This window comes from Lycorma delicatula, chromosome 1 (assembly GCF_047948215.1).
Source record: "Lycorma delicatula isolate Av1 chromosome 1, ASM4794821v1, whole genome shotgun sequence".
Classification (NCBI taxonomy): domain Eukaryota; kingdom Metazoa; phylum Arthropoda; class Insecta; order Hemiptera; family Fulgoridae; genus Lycorma; species Lycorma delicatula.
The window spans coordinates 298,680,362-298,702,870 of NC_134455.1; the positions used below are offsets into that span (position 1 = coordinate 298,680,362).

General features: G+C 32.6%; 1 protein-coding gene across 1 annotated transcript in view; it reads left to right on the plus strand.

The window, feature by feature from the left end:
• LOC142317857 (suppressor of lurcher protein 1-like) overlaps positions 1-22,509 on the plus strand; it is a 545,965-nt gene that overhangs the window by 149,792 nt on the left and 373,664 nt on the right. Inside the window, exon 3 of the mRNA XM_075354406.1 lies at positions 3,312-3,532. Within this exon, the coding sequence (XP_075210521.1) occupies positions 3,312-3,532 (221 nt within the window). The remainder of the gene's footprint in view (positions 1-3,311; positions 3,533-22,509) is intronic.

The following is a 22,509-nucleotide window of genomic DNA, read 5'->3' on the forward strand; positions in this document are numbered from 1 at the left end:
GTCTTCATCGGTAAAGAGCGGAGGAGCCTCAGAGCTCCTCCGATCTTGAGACCTGAAGGTAGCGATCGTACGAACACCGTCTGACAAGACTTCTGACCCAGACCTGTTGCCGGAGCTGCTGATCAAGATAGCAGTTCGGATGGCACCGAAGATTTCTCTGAAGATCTATAATACGTGTTTAAAGGGGGGGGGGGTCTTCCCAAGTAGGTGGAAACGGCAGCGGCTAGTATTAGTACCTAAGCCCGGTGAGAAGCACTTCCCTCCTCATACTGACCACTGGCATATAGATATATGCTCTGGCAAAATAATATAGATGCTCTGGCAAAAGTGCTTAAAAGAATGCTTCAGGCGAATTGCTGGAGCGCAGGAGGAGAATGGCGTGATCTCTGCTAACGAATTTCTTTTTTCGCAGGGCAGGTCGGCACTTGACGCGGTGGCTGGCGTCTGTCAAGCGGCTAGAAGAGTATTGGGTGGAGGAAATGGAAGGATCTCCACCCTTGCCACTCTGGATGTCAGAAACGCTTTCAATTCCATCCTGCAGTTGACAATAAAAAGCTCTATGGAAGAACTGGAGGTACCTGAATATTTGTGGCGGATTGTGAGGTCCTATCTCACCAGCCGAAAGCTGATATGTGGGGTGGAGGATGAGACATTTGAGAGGAGTTTGAATAGAGGCGTTCCGCAGGGATCGGTCCTTGTATCAACTCTTTGGACTACTGCATATAATGGCGTATTCAGTGTTGTTCTTCCACCAGCGGTGACATTCATTGGATATGCTGATTACCTCGCACTGATTGCGGAGGCGGACACGTGGCACGACGCCACTGACAAAATAGGAACATCTTATGATAGGATAAATGAGTGGAGGGGAGGTGGATGATGTGACGTATGACAATTCTAACAGATGGCAATGTTTGTATACACAAATTTATAATTAAACACTCATACTCTAGCGCATGCACGCACACGTTCAAGTGTACCTCATACCTCATACCTTCATTCAATAACCTCATACCCATATACTAAACTTTGCCTATCGCCGAGATACAGCGAATGGCGAATTTCCCAAACATTTGAATTTATAAATCAGCTGTTAAATAACTGATTTACAATGATTAGTTGTCCACTAGACCTGATTAGATCTGATCACGCATCAAATAACCCTGATTATTTGATGGGCTCCACACAAAACACATTCAAAAAAAATATTTTATTGTATTATTATTATTATTTTACATTTTATAATACACACAGACTTAATTATCAACTTATCATACTTAATTGTTATACGTAAGAATGAGAGTTATTATAATTATTTTTATGTGACTCATGCAAAGCAAAGGTAGTTTAATAAGTTATACAGATTACAATGTCGTTTGAATTTTTTAAAACGTATGCTCGGTTATCGAGATGTAACTAAATTTCCGAATAACCGTTACCTGCTTGATCGAGAATAGCAAATCCATAAAAACAGAACAGAATATTTGCACAGATTATAACTTGTTTTAAATTTTTAAATCGCACACTTGGTTATCGAAATATAACTATGTTTCCGAATAACGATACAGTTAATCGACAGTGCACCTGATGCATGCAACACTTAGCCTTCAACAGACTAACACACATCCCGTTTGAACTGTAATAATCGAACGAACGGTTGGAGAGATAGAATTGGAGCAATCCATTCGTCCCTTCCCAAAAAAAAATTCTACTTACACCTCGATGTTACCAGATGGTCAGTAATGAGGTTGGATGGGCTGTGTCATCGTAGGGGATTTGAAATTTTATTTCAAAAGGTGGGAGGTTTTCGAGTTTTGTTGTAGCAATCATGACCGGACATTTTAAAGAATATTATTTCAACTATACGTCGTATAAACGCTTTGTATAATTACGCAAAATCTGATTTTAAAAAAAAAAGTTTCGTTATCTTCTTTAGAAATCCTTAAAAAAACATAAAATTTGTCACACTGGATGCTCCACTAAATTTTGATACCGTTGTTTTAATAAAAACTTTCAATTAAATTTAATAATTATACAAAAGACTCAATGGTAATTTTTCTAAAGTAATACATTATTGCATGCAATTTTTATGCAATATGTATATTATTATATTAGCTATTCAAGTAATAGCAACATTTAATGGGAAAAAGAACAATCATTTTATAATAAATCTATTATAAAGCCATGTTTTCTGTAAATTAAAAAAAAAAATATTTTATAGATTTCATAAATAAAATAGTAATCAGTAGTAATCATTGAAATAATAATTGAAGGGTAATATTAATAAGCGTTTGTCAATAAAATATGAAAGATTAACGTACTGCCGAAGTTGAATTGTTTAATATTTTAGTTCAATACTGTAAAATTCAATAGCGGTTTGGTAGCGTCTCGGCCTTTCATCCGGAGGTCCAGTTTTGAATCTTAGTCAAGCATTGTATTTTTTATACGCTATAAATTTCCAAAATCATTTTCCTACGTTCAAGCTTCTTTTTCTAAGCTTTTGTGGTGAATAATTCATCTGTCAAAACGAAAATCAATTCGTAAAGAAAAATAATAGAATTCATAGTAAATAGAAAAACAAAGATAATGAATGCGTGGGTTCTGTTTTTCTTTACCAAAACTTATAGTTCTAAAAGATAAAATAAACATCGAATAAAAATAATAATAGAAAATATACAAAATGAAATAAATTTAAGTTTAAATATATTAATTTCCTATGGAATATTTACATGCAAAATACTTGTGTATATGTTTTTTTTAAAATTATGTTAAAATTTATTTAGAAAGATGTTGATTTATTTAACTTTTTTTAATCTGTTATAAGTTTCTAATTATATTCTTACTCTTTAATCTTTATTTTTTTTTCCATGTAAAATTTTCGCTTCCTTTTTTTTTGTATTTGCGAATAAAAGTACAAAAATATGAACAAATTAAAATGTATAACGTACTTTCTTTAGAATCCATTAAATATTATTGGGGATACAACGTAAGCATATAACTTTTCCAAAAAACAAAGCTGTCCAAGAAAGAAATGTTAATTATTAATATTCTATTCTCTAATTAGAAAATATACGTTTGAAAATACAGAATATTTTTCAAACAAATTTTGGTTGAAGGCTTTTTAAAAGGAACGAAAATATGAAGATTTAAAGTACGGTATATGTTTTACTGATAAAAAGCTATAGTCTCCAATTACTTTAAATATCTAATTATTATATATTACTTTTAGATATTTAATGGTTATTGCATATATTTAGAATTTAATATTGTTTTAAAGAGGCATTTTAATTTTAATCATGTTCTGATTTCAGGTGTGAACGAGGTCATTACTTAAAAGTATTCTTGCACGCCGAACGAGCTGAAGTGGATGAACATACACCTTGGTCGGGATTATTGTGTGGAGGCTTATCGGATATACCCCATGTTTTGTACAGTTCCGGACCTGGATTGATTCTAGAGTTTCACACCACACCCACACACACTCAATCAAACTCAACAGGATTCATCGGTACTTTTCGATTCATTGACCGCAGTATGTAGACATTTTTTACCTTTATTTATATAAGTTACCTATCTTTTTATTTTTTTGGATATTTTGAGAATTGGATTTGTTTCAAAGTTTAAAAAAAAGTGAAGCTTTATCGAAACAATTACATTAATAATTATTTTTAAATTTATTAAGAATACATTGAAAATTTTATTTTATTTTTATAACTTTTTTACACAAAAAAATCTTCTCGCTTTTCCATTACAAATTTATACTATTTCTTGTTTAAGTTTTGTGAACTACCAGGTTTATTTAAAATAATACATCTTTACCTTCAAACTCCAAGAATTATAACATTTAAGCTTTGCGATGATATTTTTTTCCAGAGATCTAACTACGAACTATTTTACCAACAGAATATTTACTCATCGCATTGACTTACGAAATAAATGGAACACAGAAAATCATTCTTCAAATAATACAGTTCTTTTTCCGTTAAATTAATAACGAAAAAATAAACAACGTAAGTCAACTTTAATTTCCTGATATTTAGACCGTGATAGCCTTGAGGTAAGTGATACTCCCAACTACAACATAAAGACTTCTCCTTTATGAAAATATTCCTTATATTAGTTCTTACACGTACTCACCTGTAGTCGTTGCACCGACATATGGAAATTTCCAAATCAAATAAAGTTATAAAGCATTTAGAAATAAAGCATTTAGGCCATAAAAGAGGCTCAAAATTAACATGAAAATGAATTTAAAAAAAACTCAATGAGACAAATAATAATTAATTTATTTTGTCAACTTTTTTCCTCCAACGACTAGTATGTTTGGTAATGATTTTACCTTTGTGTAATAACGCTTTTAATACTTCTTTTAAAATCAGGATTTCATAAAAAAAAGAAAACTTGTATTTTACTATTATTTATAATTTTATTTTTGGAAATAAAAATAAAAATAACATCTGGTTAAAGAAAGATACTCGAACAAGATTTTAGTAATCGACTTAAAACTTATGATACATGGTATTTTATGAGAATTTACTAGACGAATTTTAATAAAAACTAAATTTTAATAAATTTTATAACTCAAAACAATGAAGGCGCTCACACACACACACACACACACACACACGCGCGCGCGCGCGCGCGCACACACACACCCATACACATATTTGGTTCACATAAAATAATTAGTGAGTTACAACCAACATTTGTCGTCGGTTTACAGAATTACCTCTTTTTCTTTTTCCTTTTTAGCCTCCGGGAATTACCGTTCAGGTATTACTTCAGAGAATGAATGGAGGATGATATGTACGAATGTAAATGAAGTGTAGTCTAGTACAGTCTCAGTTCGACCATTTCTGAGATGCGTGGTACAGAATGAGCTCTGTATAATGAATACATTACCGTCAAAGTTAAATCGATCACTATATTTCAATAAATTGCCAGTATTATCTTAATAATTTTCTTTATTTATTTTTGATAATCGGATGCTAGGTTAATGTATATTTTAAGGTTTCTGTTAAATCTCATTCATAAACTAAATAAATATAGTGAGAGAACGGTGAAAAAATTTATGTTTGACAACGAAGGTTAATAAGTAGGATATAAAACTTTAATAAAAACCAGTTTTCGCAATTATTAAAAAAAAAAATTTTAAGTTTAAAAAAATTTTTTGTGTTTTAATTGCATCAAAGAATATTGTCAGTATTTCCTGTTATAGATTTGTAGCATGTTTAACTAATTATTTGACACTTTTTCTCAATAAAATATTGTCCCGATTTATGAAATTTTATAATTCGTCAATTAATAGCTTGAGGCGAATCAGGTTATTTGGTTTTGAAGAAAATATTAAGTCTTTGATAATTTCCCAAAACAAAAAATCGCAAGGGATCAAAACATAAATCATACATAGTGTAAAACCTCAATTCTTCTCAGGATTTATCCAACTTTTAATGCGATAGTCTCTAACCTGAATTCTCAATGCAGTTCCATAAATGAATTGAACGACAGTAGATGAATAGAATAACGAAAATTGTCCGCTAAATACTAGCAATTGCAAAATAAAAATTTCCTATCTGCTATAGATGGCTGAAGATTTTATATCTGCTTATATAAATAGAATAGACTTGTAGATTCACTTTTATACATTAAGTAGGTATGTACGTACACTAATTACAAGTATGTACAGTATTAAGGAAAATTATCACTTACAATTTAGATGAAAAACCTACATAAAACAACAGAGTCAACAAACCAACAAACGCACAAAAATTCACCAAAAACACATACAAATAAACTGTCTCTCCACAGTTATGAAACCCAAACATTACCAAACTGGAATCCAACGGGAAATACCACTAGAAAGTGAAACTGTTTAAAATAACTAACTCCGCGGCTATAGACAAAATCCTGATAATAGAGAAAAGGATAGCACTAACAAAGTTAATAAAAAATATCAGATTGATGGATACTGGATAATTCTCTCCAATGAAGCACTAAATAAAGAATTAGAACCTGTACGACGAAAAAAAAATTTCATTTTTGGACACTAAATCAGAACACCTGGGAACAGACTCTCAAGACGAATTATAGAAAAACTCTGCGGTAGTAAATACAACAAAATGGATGATGAAAATTAAGGTAAATTTAAAAAAAATTGAAATAAAAAAAAATTAAGAGAAGAAAGTAGATGAAATTAAGAAACTGAAAAAAAAAACTATAACACAACAACGAGAATAAATAGACAACAGGATGGAAGATTGATTTGAGAGAAGGAGACAGCAAGGTCTGAAAGGATGAAGAAATATTGGTAAAATAGGATACTAAAATATTCTTCTTGTAATTGACAAAAGTGGTGGTCCCATGCTAACCATAAAAAGAAAAAATACAAATAACCGTTACAACGAGCATAAGGTAGTACTCAAAAAGAAAATAACAGGTGTATATACTATTGCTTAAGGAAAACTCCCTGTAATAATTATGTAAAAACAAATATTACCAGCTTCTGTTGTGAACTGTTCCTCATTAGCTAATGCATTAGTAAGCATTATTCTTGTTTGAGTTGAAGTACTAAGTATTATTTATTTATATGTTTTTACAAATATCAATTCATTTATATAACATATATATATATATATTTACATATCTCATTTTATGACAATGTATATACCATGTTTCCAATTATTAAAAGTAACCATTCAAAACTGAAACAAATATAAATTGAAAAAAATTACCTGAAACAGAAATGAATACCATTACTGAAAACTACTCAAACTGAGTAAGAAAATTAAAAGGAAATTAGTGATAAGGTAATCAATTGAATGTATATTTGGAAATTGTTTTTACATGAGCCTAAATATTGTTTGGTTAAAAGGTAGTTAAAAAAATATATATATTAATTCTTTTAGTTTTTCTTTACTATATTAAATAAAGCAGTCATTATTTAAATAAAATTACTTCAACAGACGTAATTAAGAGGAATTTTCATTGAGGAATAAATTAAGTAAATCCTTTATTAGTTATCGTTATTAAATTGTAATCATGGTATCATTCAACATCACTGTGATTATAATAATATAACATGACTAGTTATATTAAGGTGGTACATAAGTGATTGAATAAAATTGTTTATTTACATAAGAAATCTTTAAAATGAATTTTAAAATATAAGTTTTTTTTAATGAAATTATTTTAATTAATTAATATTTATATTAATGCTAAATTTATTTATGATAAAGAGTACCATAATTAAAGAAAAACCATAATATAATAGAAATTAATTAAGTTATTTAAATAGATTAATTTAATAATTAATAAAATAAACTTTTTAAACAAATAAAACTGAATATTTTTACAATTCATATATTAACTTCAAATTGTTGAAGTTGACGCTAAATAAAGGTTTAGTTACGAAGAATTAATCTCTTTATATTTATTGTTGAGTTTATTTTATTATACTGTTCATGATTTATTTCTGTTAATCATTCATTCATCATACACATAATAACTCTTACAAAATGATGCCGGTAAAAAGTTATAGTGTTTCTTTTGAATGGCTTTTAAATAAAATAACTGATGTGGGCACTACGTGACTTCCTTGTACGCCTATTAAATTACATATATAATTTTTTTTTTTAAATGAAAAGTACATAAAATATTATTTCTTTAATTTTTTTAATTTTTTTATTATTATTACTATTATTGAATTATTATTTATCGTAATTTTTTTTTCCAATCGGAGGTTAATAAACAATTATTAATAAATCAATTATATTTAAATTAAAAAAAGTAGATGTCTGATTCGAACTGATGTGCCTTCCCCTACTAAGATCCAAATATTTCATTAATTAAAATTCCATTTTGCTATAACTTTGGAACCAATGAAAATAAGTATCACTTATGATACCGTTGAAAAGCTCGCAATGAGGAGTTATTACTGCAGTTAAGAAAGAGTTCAAAATCCAAACGTTTTTGAATTTTACGGTGTTATGCATACTTTTAGTTCAGTCGATCGTAATCAAAAAGGGAGCTGTATAAATAGATATTACAACAGTCATAAATCCAAAGTTTCAACATCCTACAGGTAGTTGTTTTGGAGTTATGCGATATACACACGTACGTAGAGAAGTCACGCAGAAACTAGTCAAAAAGGGAATCAGGGATGGCCAGAATGGATATTTCCGTTGAAATCTTAACATCGAAGTTTTTCGCGATCACAGTACTTAATTTACTTCGTACAAGGAAGTAAAACCTATTCGAAAGAAACCCGCAAGACGAGAAACATAGATAAGCCCCCATTGCTAGCTTTTTAACGATGTGGTATAAGTGGTACTTATTTTCATTGGTTTCAGAGTTATAGCCAAATAAAATTTTAGTTAATGAAATATTTGTATCTTAGAAGGCGAAGGAACTTCGGTTCGAATCAGATTTCATATATATTTTTTTAAAGAATCTTTTTTTTATTGAAATATATTAATTTATTAATAATTAATAACCTTCGATTGGGAAAACAAATTTAGGATTAATAATATTAATAAAAAAGTTATTAAAGAAACAAAATTTTTTGTACTTTTCATTTAAGAAAAGAAATGTGTATTTGCAATATAATAGGGGGAACTCATGTAGTGCCCACATTAGTTTTTTTTACTACGTTTCCTGATTAATTTTCTTAATTTTATATTTTAAATTATTTGAATATGTAAAGATTAACATTCTTGTTGAGGTCGTTTTTACTTTTAAAGTTACTTAAATAAATAAAAAAAAAACACCAGGTAATATATCAACACTCCGTAAAAATGTAATATTGTGACAAGAAAAAATAATTAAAATTATTTGTAAATTTAAAAAATAAGACTGCAGATTGTCCTAAAGATAAAAGTACTCCGGCTATTTGTGCGCTCTGTCAGTCAGGCCAACCGTCCACAGATGAACGCTGCAAGAATTATGATGAAATCCTGGACAGAAAACAGAAGCAAGGATAATAAAACCTACTATAAAGAATGCTGCTCCACTCCAGATAAACGGAATGCTTCCTTTGACTTGGGTAATGCCAATTTGCCCTCATTAGGTAAAAGAACAAATAGAATTCGAGACGCGCATCCTAACGCACATCCATGGTCTTATTCCCCGGCTGTTTAGCACGACATCCTTGATGATACCGAAGACACGCTACAAAAACTAACTAATAACATAGAATTTTTGGTTCAGCAAATAGATAACCTAATAGAATTGCTCAGTAAAGTGATCAACGAAACCTATTAATGACTAAATTTCTAAGAGTTTCTACCTACAATATCAATAGTCTCGCTGGTCGATGTTAGAAAGTAAGTCTTTAATAATGACAGAGTTATTAGATAATGTTCTACTTTCTGAAGTCCACTTCACTGATCATAATTATTTTCGTATTCGAGAGTATTCAGTCTACATCACTAATCATTCTGATGGCAAAATGCATGGAGGGAATGCAGTGTTCATCAAAGGAATGATAAAGTATCACCAACCACTAAAGTACCGGCCAGCACATTCAAGCAACATCGGTTGAGATACTAGACTGGCTTGAACCTCCCAGGCTGCAGGAAATCTACAATCCTCCTCGCCATATAATCGAACAGTTCATTCTCTGAGTTCTTTTCATCACTATGTTTGGTTTTATGTTAGGAAGTGAACGGAACCAAAAACATCTCCTCTTGGGCTCAAGGCTTATAACTAGTAGAAGCCGGGTTTTAAAGGGTTGCGTCATTAACATGCACTCAATGCAATCTCTGTTTTGCAGCCAACTTACTAGTGGTTGGCTAAAACGAAGATTACAGACTTGTTGGAATTTTACATCACTTAAGATATTTCGATGTTGTACGCTGAAGTAAGAAATAAATAAGATTCGACGTCTGACCATTTACCTTTTCTGCTTACCGTTAGTAAGATTATGATAAGAATAAACATAATCGCCTGTCCTCCCTAACAACGGAACCGACTGGGATTCTTATCGTAGCTGGATAGAAGAGAAGCAAATTGTGCCTGGTCTATTGAAATTTTCCTCCGATATCAATAATTCGACACAACATTTAACATCAATCCTGCTTGAGGCTGCTTGGAGCTCGAAACCTGTAATTGATTATGAGGGGCGGCAAGACATGGAGTACCCAACGGAAATGATAGATCTTATTGCTACTGATAGGACGAAGCTTAAGAAAATATGGCAATGTTTCAATGTACCTGTTGCTAGACACGACCCTTCAAGAGCATCATAGCGGTTTTCTTCGCACTGAAAACCGTCTTATGCTGAAGAATCCACAACTTTAACACATTACATGCTTGTGTTGCTCTGAGCTGTATCTCAGCACGCGAATTGTTCTCGACCAGCACTAACCCATCGTCGGCTTAAGCCACGATGCGGCAGCTACTGGGCATCCGCAATCGCATGATAGAATTGAACACAACGACCCAGACGAATGGATTTAGAACATTGCCATGTGACAACCTTTAGACAGAGTCTTTCCTACCTCTGAGCTGCCGTCACGAAGGACGATAGTTCTATCGCTGAAATAGCTCGAGAGGAGTCCTAATCTCGTTTAGCGTGCACCCACGCTGCTACAATTGAAACAAGGCAGAGGGCCACCACAAGTTATTGAAAGCCCCGGATATGTCCAAAAAGATGCCGTGTACATTTGCACTCGCTGGACGAAGCCAATAATCAGAAGAGTAAGGATATGATCTTTATCTATAACAACTATATCCTGAGTTGAGAGAATGTCTTTTATCCGCTAATGACCAAGTACTCTGTAGACACAACACCATATGGGTCTTTATTTACCTGCTGTTGCACAAAGGTGTGCCAGGAATCACCTTCAGAAGACCTAACCTTTTGAAAATAATCGGTTCTTTTCCGACGATAATCCGTAATCAAGACTGCACGCCGATCAGGATCACATTCACCTTGTGCGGCTCTCCTGAACCGGCCCACAGTGCGCTTCATCGGATTCCCGATGAAATTCCCGAGTTCACTATCCAGCTATTCTCTCCTGATCCGTGCTTCTGGGAATGGCCTGCTTAGCGGCTTCAACTATCGTAGAATAAAAATTCTTTACCAGGTTGTCTAATGGGACCTCGTTCAGACTTCGAGCAAAAAGTCAAAGCCTGGCCGTAAGAATATTTGGAAACCTTGGCCAATCTGCATGCCTGTGCAGGAACTGTCCCTGCTGAATATGAACGTCACCCCTGAAGACATCGCGCAGTCCATCTACCCAATCAAACCTATTAACCAGGGATCGCTCTCGGAACCATCAACTACCGACCAGTAGAGAATCCTACTGGGATATCCTTTACAATGGTAAACATCAATGTGAGTACCATGGAAGGCACTCTGCAAACCGTCTGCACTAGCGAAGGTAGTCAATTCGCCGGCTTCATTGAAAACATCAAAATGACGCTGCGTGATAAAACCTGCGATAAATTCTCCGCCATTATCCGTGATCCCACTATGCCAAAGAAGCGATATGGCATTCGCATCAACTGGTATCAGAAAAAGACGATCCACTACCAACCTAACAATTCTATTCAAACTTTCCAAAAGCTGTGCAATGGAATCCCTGTACTGAAAGTACGAGCTAACCACAACTAGGTCCAAACCATCCTCGGCACGCTTAACAACGACGTGATGCGTATCAGAGGCCTGCCGTACAAAGACACTATCTATAGACTTCCTGTACAGTATGGCGGATTTGCTGTAACAAACAAAAATTATTTCCAGCTGACAAACCTGGCAGATCACTCTTGACAACATACGGGTGTTGCAAAAGAAAAACCCCGAGACTCCATTTCTCAACAACCTCACCTCACTTAACTTCGCCTTCATAGGCTCCCTGGGAATTAAGTTGACCGAATCTAACCATCAAGAGAGTTGAAATACATCTCAACAGCTCTCAAGTAGCAACCACACTCCTTACTATTCACCGAGTTCCTATGACATCAGCGCAACATTTTACAGTTCACGCAAGACGGAACCTCTTTCCTTTGCGGACAGTTGTCAGGCTTGTGGCCCTCCTCGCCATAATCCGCGGAGACTGACGCATACTAATTTGGCCCTATGGCCCTATGGCCACTTAAAGCACCGTTGTATGTCAAGTTATTCCTTGACGAAATTGGATGCAAAATCTACGAAGATTCATCCCTCTTACACGAACTTCTGGTGGACACCACCTCTTAACTCGAAAAGTCCGTGATTCCGTGGGGCATTAGGCTTGCCAGTCCTAAAGACTAACCTACACTGCTCTTTGAACGAGGCCTCGTCAAAGTCGGTGTTCTGTTCTCATATGAGAGACAAAACTACCTCGTCAGAGAGCCTCCGCTCAATGTCATACACTATGTCAAAAGCTTGAGGTTAAGGTTGACCTCAAGATTTTGGACAGCAGGAGACTCCTTCATGACTCTGACAGTCCCCTTATTCTCAGCAACGACTACTTGCCCTTTGCTGCTCTCCTTTATATCCCTGATCTTGAGGAGCTTCCGGTTGTCACAAGTTCCGGTTGAACTTGGAAGTCACGCTTGAGGTCCTTGTTCGTGGTCTTCAAGCCTTCCGCCTTGTTAACAAAGATTACCTCCGACTTCTTCGCTGGCTTCCCACTTGGTCTTAAGCACATCAGCGTAGCGCCTCGTCTGTTCTGGGGCCTGGACAACGTTGGGAACTACCTTATTCTCCTTGGTCTAAGATACCAAGGTCTAAAAACCTTCTGCTAATGCAGAAACCGCTTCCACGCTTCACCAGGCGGGGAAGAATTGTTTTCCTCGTCCCTACACTGAAGTTGCCGGGAAGTAATAAAATCTTGAACAAGTAGTCCAGGTCCTCCTGGACTACCTTATCCAGCGGAGCAGAACTGCCAGGTCTACCCTTTGCGCTCTTGAAACCCTCAACTACAGGGGTGGGCTTAACTCGGGTGGGCGCCCTTGTATCCATCGAGCTTGACTCGTCTTTGTAGGAGTTTGACGGTACAGCCTCCGGCTTCCTCTTTTGCCTGGACTTCCGAACTTCTTGGAAACCTTCCATGGCCGACGATTCCCTATCCCTAAAAAACTAACGAATTTCTCGCTGTCTTCCTCCTACCAACTAAATTGGGCAAGACCACAAACGTGACAACTGCCCACAGCGAACACTGGCAGCCGGAGACCTTAAATATTCTCCTGTCAAACTATGTACCTCTTCGCCGCAACTGGATCAATTAAATGCAATACGTAACCGTACTGCAAAAAATCACAGTATACTGCCCTCGTTCTTCAAAGGACGCGAGTAGCACTAAGGGTAGCACTAAGCACCTTTTACTCGTTACGGGGACTTACGACCAGGAGTTTTTGCCGCCGTATCACCACGCTGAGGCTGGTACCGAACAAATTTTTATCTTGCACTGCGTGGAAGTTACGATTGGCGAGTCTATAAGTAATGCTACCGTTGCTAAACCACTCAATTGAAATCACTCAGAACTGCAGAAGGAACACAAATGACTACAGCCCAAAACACAGATAAAGTGACTCAGACACACCGTAAGTTTGTTCGCATCAAAGATGACCAATGCTGGTTGGAAAGACAGCTGATATTTATAGAAAATGAAACATTTTAAAATTCTCTTCAGAATCTTTCTCCTTTGTGGGTAGTCGGCCAATTTTGGTCAAGAGCCACGAAAAAATTTCAAGGTCTCTACCGGCGTTTTCTGACCCCAAAGGAGAAGATTCCGGCATGTGATGATTCCGCTCTTTTGAAGTCAAATGGTCATGGGTTAGGAGTGACGGAGAAAAATCTTATCAATTTGTGCTTAATTGAGTAAGGTCTTTCAGTCACTCGACATATAGGGGCTGGAGAAAAAGAAATTCTTGTACAGTTGATCAGCACTTTTCCTCAGATCTTTTTGTTAAGGTTTTTCCATAAAAGAAAGTTCTGCAAATAATCATGAAGGAACAGGACTCAAAGAAGGCACCAGAATTTTACTTGCTTACTAACAAAATGCTACTTATGCTTCCTTTTAAAGCCATCCTACACATAACATGGCGTCCTAAGTACAACGTGCTTCCCGCCTGAGTGGAATGTATCACAAATGGTTAATGTCACGAACGGGGTAAACCGGTACATTATGTATCTTCCTGTAGCCTGATAATTCTGTTACCTATTTTGTCTAAAATGTTTGAGAAACTTTTCATCGGAGGCTGTGGCCTATCCTTGAGCATCATTATCATGTTATTCCTGATCATCATTTCAGATTCCGACGTGGTCACTCCACCATCGAGCAGACGCATAGACTTTTTAAGGTTATCAGCTAGTGCCATAAGGAGAAAAAATAAAGTTCGAGTGGCTTTTTGGATGTCCAGTAGATATTTGACAACCCACCGGGTTGGTCTAGTGGTGAACGCGTCTTCCCAAATCAGCTGATTTGGAAGTCGAGAGTTCCAACGTTCAAGTCCTAGTAAAGCCAGCTATTTTTACACGGACTTGAATACTAGATCGTGGATACCGGTGTTCTTTGGTGGTTGGGTCTCAATTAACCACACATCTCAGGTATGGTCGAACTGAGAATGTACAAGACTACACTTCATTCACATTCATACATATCATCCTCATTTATCCTCTAAAGTATTATCTAAACGGTAGTTACTGGAGGCTAAACAGGAAAAAGACAGAAAGAAAAGTAGATCTTTGACAATGTCTGGCTGCCAGCCTATTATACAAATTAAAAAAGAGCCTGCTTCAACCGTATTACGTGGTTCTGCGTATTTACGTGGACAGACGTTCTTTGGCTGTTACATAATCAGGATTTGTCTTTGTTTCTTGACGCTGTTCAGGTGTTCTTCAAGGCTCGAATTTGAGACCTGGGTTATGTTCCATATTCACAGCGGATCTTCCGACTCCGGACAATATCACTAATGCTTTGTTTGCTTATGATACGTTTATCTTGGCTGTCGATGATGACCCAACTCTACCTTAAACTAAGCTACAGTTTTAAATTAATCTATGGGTGGCAGGCTAAATAGATGATAAAGTCAAGGAAGAGAGAAGACTGCACACGGGTACACCTGAATGACCTTTTCACACCGCACGATGAACGGTAACTAAGTCTTCATCTGGATCATTGTCTTACATGGAAGGTATATGTAATGAAAAATGAAAAAAATGAATATTACATTTAAAGAATTGTACTGTTTGCTGAGGCAAAAAACCACATTTTACCTAATTCTTCAATTTAGCTCAAGTTGACCCAGAAATATCCGTTTGCTCAAAAGTTATGGATACTGAGTTTTTTGTAAAATTTAAAATGTAAATATTTTCCAATTACAAATTAACTTACAGCATCCAGCTTAGAGGTACTTTTCTTTGGAAACATCAGATCAATTTTCCTTAAATATAAAGTGTTTTAAAAGAAAAATTAAAAAAAAAATCAATGGGTCTCAAAATTCAGGTTCATTTTTCTGATTTTTTTGCACTTTTTTCTTGTTGCACGTGACCTAATTATTGGATCGTTATCTAAAACGTTTGAATTTATAGGTTAAGCGATAATCTAAAACTTTTCCTCTGCCATTTTTTCTAAAGTGTTTTCCGCCGGAGCTATACGCGATTTTCACCAATTTCTCCGGTCAATTTTCCCCTCTTTTCCCCTTTCGAAATTTGATTCATTTTACTTTTTTGTTAGAAACAATAGTTACAACCGGTTACATCATTTCACGTTACATAGTGGTACAAATTTTTCCGAAGTCAATTATTATTGCTCCTTATCTAAAATAATGCGATACTTTTCCAGCATTTACTGTACTAATTTATATTTTTTAGTATTTTATAATGTATTTTATTTATATTTTTAAGTACTTGTTAAACATAAACTATGTATTTATTTATTTTCTATACATAGATACCAATGTCAGCAATTTGGTTTTTATTTTACGAGATATTCGTCATGCAGAAGGAGAGAAATCAATACGCTCTTCACCATACACCAGTCAGCCAGCCAAAAATGTTTCTTTGTTCAAGTAGAACAACCCATAAAGTTGTCCATACATAGAACCTTTTTTCCTTTCTCTTTTCAGAACTTTGTAAATAAATTCCACGTTATTCTGCTTTTTGGTTTATATGTTTTGCAAAACAAAGAGTAAATAAATAAATGTGTTTAATCTTTGTAAAGAGTAATTAACTGTATTTTTATTATGATTTATTTATGATTTTCATCACAAAAGTTTGACAGTTTTTGAACTTATTTGCTTTTATAAAAATACACAAAAATTTTTAACTGCACAAAAATCTTTTATGCACGAATCAAATGGATAATTAATTATTCATTTGTAATTATAATCATTGATAATTTATATTTATTCAAATAGAATATTCATCTAAAAAAATATAAAATTAGAATCATCAAAAGCAGTTTTAAATATACTATTTTCGAATGAGTTTAACATCTCATTATAGAAATATTTGTGTTTTGTTCATATTTTCTGAATAATATATATATATATATATATATATATATATGTACATGTACATATATATGTATAATATGTATTATGTTGTGTGTTCGCGGCTCGATCTGGATATTGAGAGATTGACAAATGATAATTTTTATATAATTGCAATTTATTATTTAAAGAACATAATTAAAACTAGACAAATCAATAAACAATCAATAAAAAAACTAGATAAATAATAAAAAAAGGTAAAGAATAAAGAATATTATTATTGTAAATATTACTGTAAATTAAAATTTACAGACTGAACTCAATAGAAGTTATTCCCATTGTGATAACAGCAATCGTGTTAATTATCAAAAATTTAAAGAAATAAATAGAAAAGATTGGCCTGGATCCTAAGTCATAATTCTAAAAGCCCAAAAATCAGTAATTCTGGAAACGTACATGATTGTACTTACTGTGTTAAATGCACCACATTTGGTATGAGGTATTTCCGAGATAAAAAATAAAAATAATTATAATAGTAATAAATTGTAATAATAATAATAATAAATAGTGATTACATACAAACCAGAATTTATAGCAATTCTCATGACTTATTCACAGGTAGATATGTAATGAAAACCAGAATTCAGTCCCATTGACGAAAGACATTAGTATGAACGCTAGTCTTAACACTTTTAACTACTAGTATTGTATTAAATACTATATTGCAACTGATAAAACAAGTTATTTTACTGAAAATGAATGTGCTCTTCACAAGAAAAACTACCTTAAAAGTTTATAAATGAAATTTAGTACATTATCTCTTTCATTTTTAGTCTTATACTCTCACCAAACCATTTCTTGTTTTCGTGTACTGGAATTACTTGTGATGTCAACTAAATCGCGTCGAACTCACATAATAACTCCTCTATCGTAGTAATTTTGCAGACTTTCAACTCGCAGACTAAAGTTATAACGTCTCGCTTAGGTTGACCTCGTCGAACACATTTCTTAACATCTTATTATTTCCTAACAGACTTATTTCAACTGGTCTACCCCGGAGTATTTATACTGCTATCTTCTTTAACTTCCGGCCGGACTCAACTCAAAGCGTGAGAATAATCGTCCGCCCACACACATTCCCATGTAATTATTACCCTGGTCCGGTAACTCTTCTCACGGAACGACATCTGTTTAGATGTGTCAGTCAGCAGTATTACAAAGGACCATTGTTAAAGGGACGTTTACCTTTATGGTTTCTTTTAGTCCCTTCCTAGATTCCTCCCATTATTATATTTTCTACTATATTCTTCTTAATTGGTAAGAATCGGTTACTCAGGTCCATTATACCGGTCTTATTACAATATATATATATGTATATGTGTGTGTGTGTATTACATTGTTTAAAGAGTAGTAATGAATTTTTCATTTAATTATTTTCTTTTTCATAATTTTTCTTAATTTAAGATCGCTTTGTAATGGGTTTAAATTTTCCAAAATAAATAAACAAAAAAATTTAAATTTCAATAGCCCTTATACTATAATTAACAACAAACTTTTCAAAGGTACACTACTGTTCTTGTTAGGTTAATATTTGAGTTTAATGTAAATCATTGAAGAATATTGAGAAATAATTGTAGTAATAATAGCAACATCATTTCTTTCTGAAGATATGCGTTCAATATCTTCAGGAGAGCATGTTGAGTACCGTTATTGGTACGTGAAATAATTAAGAAATTATTGCCTATAAGTTTGCTATTCAGATTATTCAGGATTGAACAGGTGCTAACATATTTTTATTAAGTACTAGCATACACGGCAATGCTTCGCTATTGCTAAATTTGAGTATTTATATAGATTAAATGAACATAATTAAAAGTTTGATAAAACACTAACGAAATGAATATTACAAAATTTCACAAAATTTAACCTTCCCTTTAACTCTTTCTCCCTTTCCCCTTTTTCCTTTCCCCCGTTACTTTTTGCCTTTTTTCCACTTTTCCCCATTTTCATTTTTACCATATTCCCTTACCTTTTCTCCTTTTACGTTTCATTCCCTAATTTCCCTTTCCTTATTTCCTTTTCCCCATTTCTCTATCCCTTATTTCCCTTTTCTTTTCCTCCTTCCCTTATTTCCCTGTTCCCCTTCCACTTCTCCCTTTCCCTCTATCTGTTTTATTTTCCTCTTTCTATTTCCTTTTCCCATTTCCCCTCTTTTCCATTTTCAATTTCTTCCCTTTTTACCTTCTTCCCTTTTACCTTTTTAGATTTTCCCCTTTTCTGATTTTCCCTATTTCCCTTTTCCAATTTTCCCATTCTCCCTTTTTCCCCGCTCGTAACTCTGTCCAGTAGTTGTTAAGTCTTCAGCGCACATACATATCGGAAACATTTAAATTAAACAGTAAAATATTAATACATCGTGTGTCGCTTTTACCTCCAATAGATAATGCTGTTTTTAAAAAAAAACATATTTTTACCTGTCACAGGTGTAACATCTTGTCACAGGTGTATAAATAGTAGGTATATAAAGACAAAATAGTAGGTATATAAAGACACGTACGTATTCGAATGCAACGTTGTCTCAAAGCAATCGGTGAAGAACTTTCGGAGATTTAAAATTTTTAACAAACGAACATTTACATTTTTATTTATATAGATTTTCTCTAAACACAAATTTTTATAGAAATTTTCAAAAAAGCTACATTTGTATATCAAATACAAATCTACACTAATTTTTTTGAAAGAATTATATTACCTTCATTACGTGTACATTCATTATGTAAGATTATGTGAGATGTTCCTTCATTACGTGATAAAATACAATATCTGACTGGACTTTACTATATGTATTGCTCATTTCTTCTTTTCCTTCCAATGTAATATTTGTTCACGTAGTTACATTTATGCTGATCGTAATTAATATAATTAGATAAAATGTTTTGTTTACCGTTTAGAATGCAGATAGAGAGAGAGAGAGACAGAGACAGAGAGAGAGACAGAGTGAGAGAGAGAGAGGGAGAGAGAGAGAGAGAGACAGAGTGTGAGAGAGAGCGAGACAGAGAGAGAGAGTGACAGAGAGAAAATTTGATATTCGCTATCAAACTCAAAAATTGGGTTTCGGTTGTATTCCTTATGTAATTTACATTACCAATTGAATTTCAATTATTTTCACTTTAACTACTAATAAGCTACTTACGTAAGTTGAAGGTCAACTGAATTTTTGAAAATAAATAAAAATAAGTTAGTCTACAATTTCACGCACTAACGTATTTTTTTATTTATTTTATCTACTCTATCTGTGGCCTTTAAAAAATGTATTGTGTAACAGGGTATTTACCCTTCAAATGATTTTTCATATTTACAATTCTAAAATCAATTAAATCTAAAGATTTTACCATGACAAGGATTAAAATTTGATGAATAATTTTGACTTAAAAGAAAATTTGGTAGAAAAAATTTTATATTTTTATTTAAAATCTTTTTCAAAGGAAACAATACGAGATTATTAATTTCTTTTAGAAAAAAAAAATTACTTACCTTTTTCTAAAACATAACATGTTTCTAAAATAAAATTATAACAATTTCAACAGTATTAAATCTACAACTTTATTATTTGTTAAATTTTCGATTGAATTTAATTAAGGTGTTATAAAAAACACAACTTGCAGGTCTAGGTAGTTAATCTGGCTCTATTGAATAAACTAGAAATAGAATTATTTTATTAAATTCATCCATTCATCCAATTTTTTTCTTATTGTTATAATTAGTACTTTATCTCCTTTTCAATGAGTAATGATGATGAATACTGTCCTTAAATAGAACAAACAAGTAAAGGGTTTCAATCACTCTGTTTCATCTTTTATTTAATATTCTTATTCAGCAGTTTTATATAAATACGTTATTCTTAAACTAGCTTTGAAATTCAATAAGCAAAATAACGTTTATTGAAAAAACTTCAATTTTTGTTTCCTTTCTAGTCTACGTTTATGCTTTGAACTTAATTGGTATAATATTTAATTTCTTTCTTTTTTCAATCTCCTGTTTTTAAAAAAAAATAATTAATCCCTTTGCTTTTAAAACAGAAAAAGAATATTTTCATTTATATTAAATTCTAATTTACTTAAAAAAGAAATTATCACAAACTTTACATTAAATCTATTACAATTTTTTTAAACAACAGTTATTTTGGAATAACGTTTTTCTCTACAATTCCATAATAATCAAAACTGTTTCAATAAAGAGAAAAATGTTTTCTAATGTTTACAATGTCTGATTATAAAAATTTAGTTGATGATTTTCAAATTACTATTATTAATATTTATAAATTTAATGTAAAAGTTTATTAAATACTGACAAATTTTTTTATAATATTTTTTTTAATACATTTATTTTTAGTCGCATCAAAAATTAGTCATTACTGACTTATCAGTGTAATGTAACTGTACCCGTAAATTTGTAGTCTTGAACAAACTCTGATCGACTACTCCTGAGACGTGTAGTTAATTGCAATCTACCAAAGAACACCAGCATCCACAAACTAGTATTCAAATCAAAAAAGATTTGAAGCTGGGAACCGACTTCGAAATCACCTGATTTACGACGACCAGTCTAGTTTACCACTAGACTAACCCGGTGGGTTTTTTATGATATTCATTTTTTTATCAACTTACCATGTTCAATAATGATTCAATAATAAAAGATAAAAATTAACCTCAACAAGTAATAAAGTTGTTTATCGTACTTTGATAAAGTCCTGAATCTTAACTAAGATGGTCAAGGACAAAATTCAAGTAAGACTACAATAAAATACGTATTTATTTAATTGTATAGATTCAAAATATCACTGTTGTTTCTACAAAAATTTAAATGATTAGGTTGTAATGATAATGTACGTTAATTTTGTTTTTTTAATTTTTAGAAGAAATTAAAGATTTATAAACATACAGGAATATCGTGAAAGACTAAGTTATAGACTTAATTTTATTAAGAAAATACAACAAAATAGTTAATATATGTTAAAATAAATATAAGCTATCTAAAATAAATAAACATATTTATATATATATATATATATAAACAAATACATAATTTATCGCTGGAAAAACTTTGAAGGATACTTTAACTTTTTTGACAAAATTAGAGGTCGGAGGTCAGCTGGCGTTCTAAACGTACAGGATCTGCTAACTCACGCAATTCATGTTTGATATGTTTTATATACAAAGCCTATACAAGATGTAATCAAAATGAGGGTGCTATATTTGTTTTGTGAACTGATGAATAATGTATAGGCTATAGAGTGAAGAGTGATTTTGTAAAACGTTCTGTATGCGATGTAATAGAAGAGTAATAAGAATTTTATAATGAATTAATTTTCTATTATTTATGATAATTTTTCATTATTTTAAAATAGTATCTCAGTAAAGAGGATAAAAACAATTTTTAGGATTAATATTTACGTGATCTTTAATCTATTTTACAATAATTAAAAGTCATTACCTTAATGAACAAAATGTAATGTAATTTACCTCAAATGTCGTGTGGTGTAAAAATATTACCTTATATCAAACATTATTTTTATTTCAAAGTTGCTTTGAATTTTTCACAGAATATCTGAAAAGGTAAAAGGTTTGTCGTTTCTAGTTGTCTATTCTTGTAGCGTGAACAACGTTTAGTATGAGGAATTTTTCTCTCCTCATAATCTGCCCTGAGGAAGGTATGATTTGCATCTCTATTTCTTCTACTTCCAGCTAAACTTTTATGATTCAGATAGTTTTATTTTAAATTATTTGTAATTTTAATCTTTTCAGATCTTCTTTTTATCCTTCTAATACTATTTTAACTAATCCTCCATCATTCGTATTTCCCAGAAATTTAGCTTTCCTATTTTGAATTGTCCTGATTAAACTTTTAAAATTCTTTTTTATTAATTCTTCAATTTCAAACATTTTTATCCACTTAATCTTCTCCTGTCTTCTTCATGCCTACATTTTCCTTAATTGTTTTAGTGAGACGTAACGTTCATCATCTATATAGAAGAGATTCCAAATATAACATCTTAGGAGATTATTTTGTTCAATTCATTTTAATAGATAA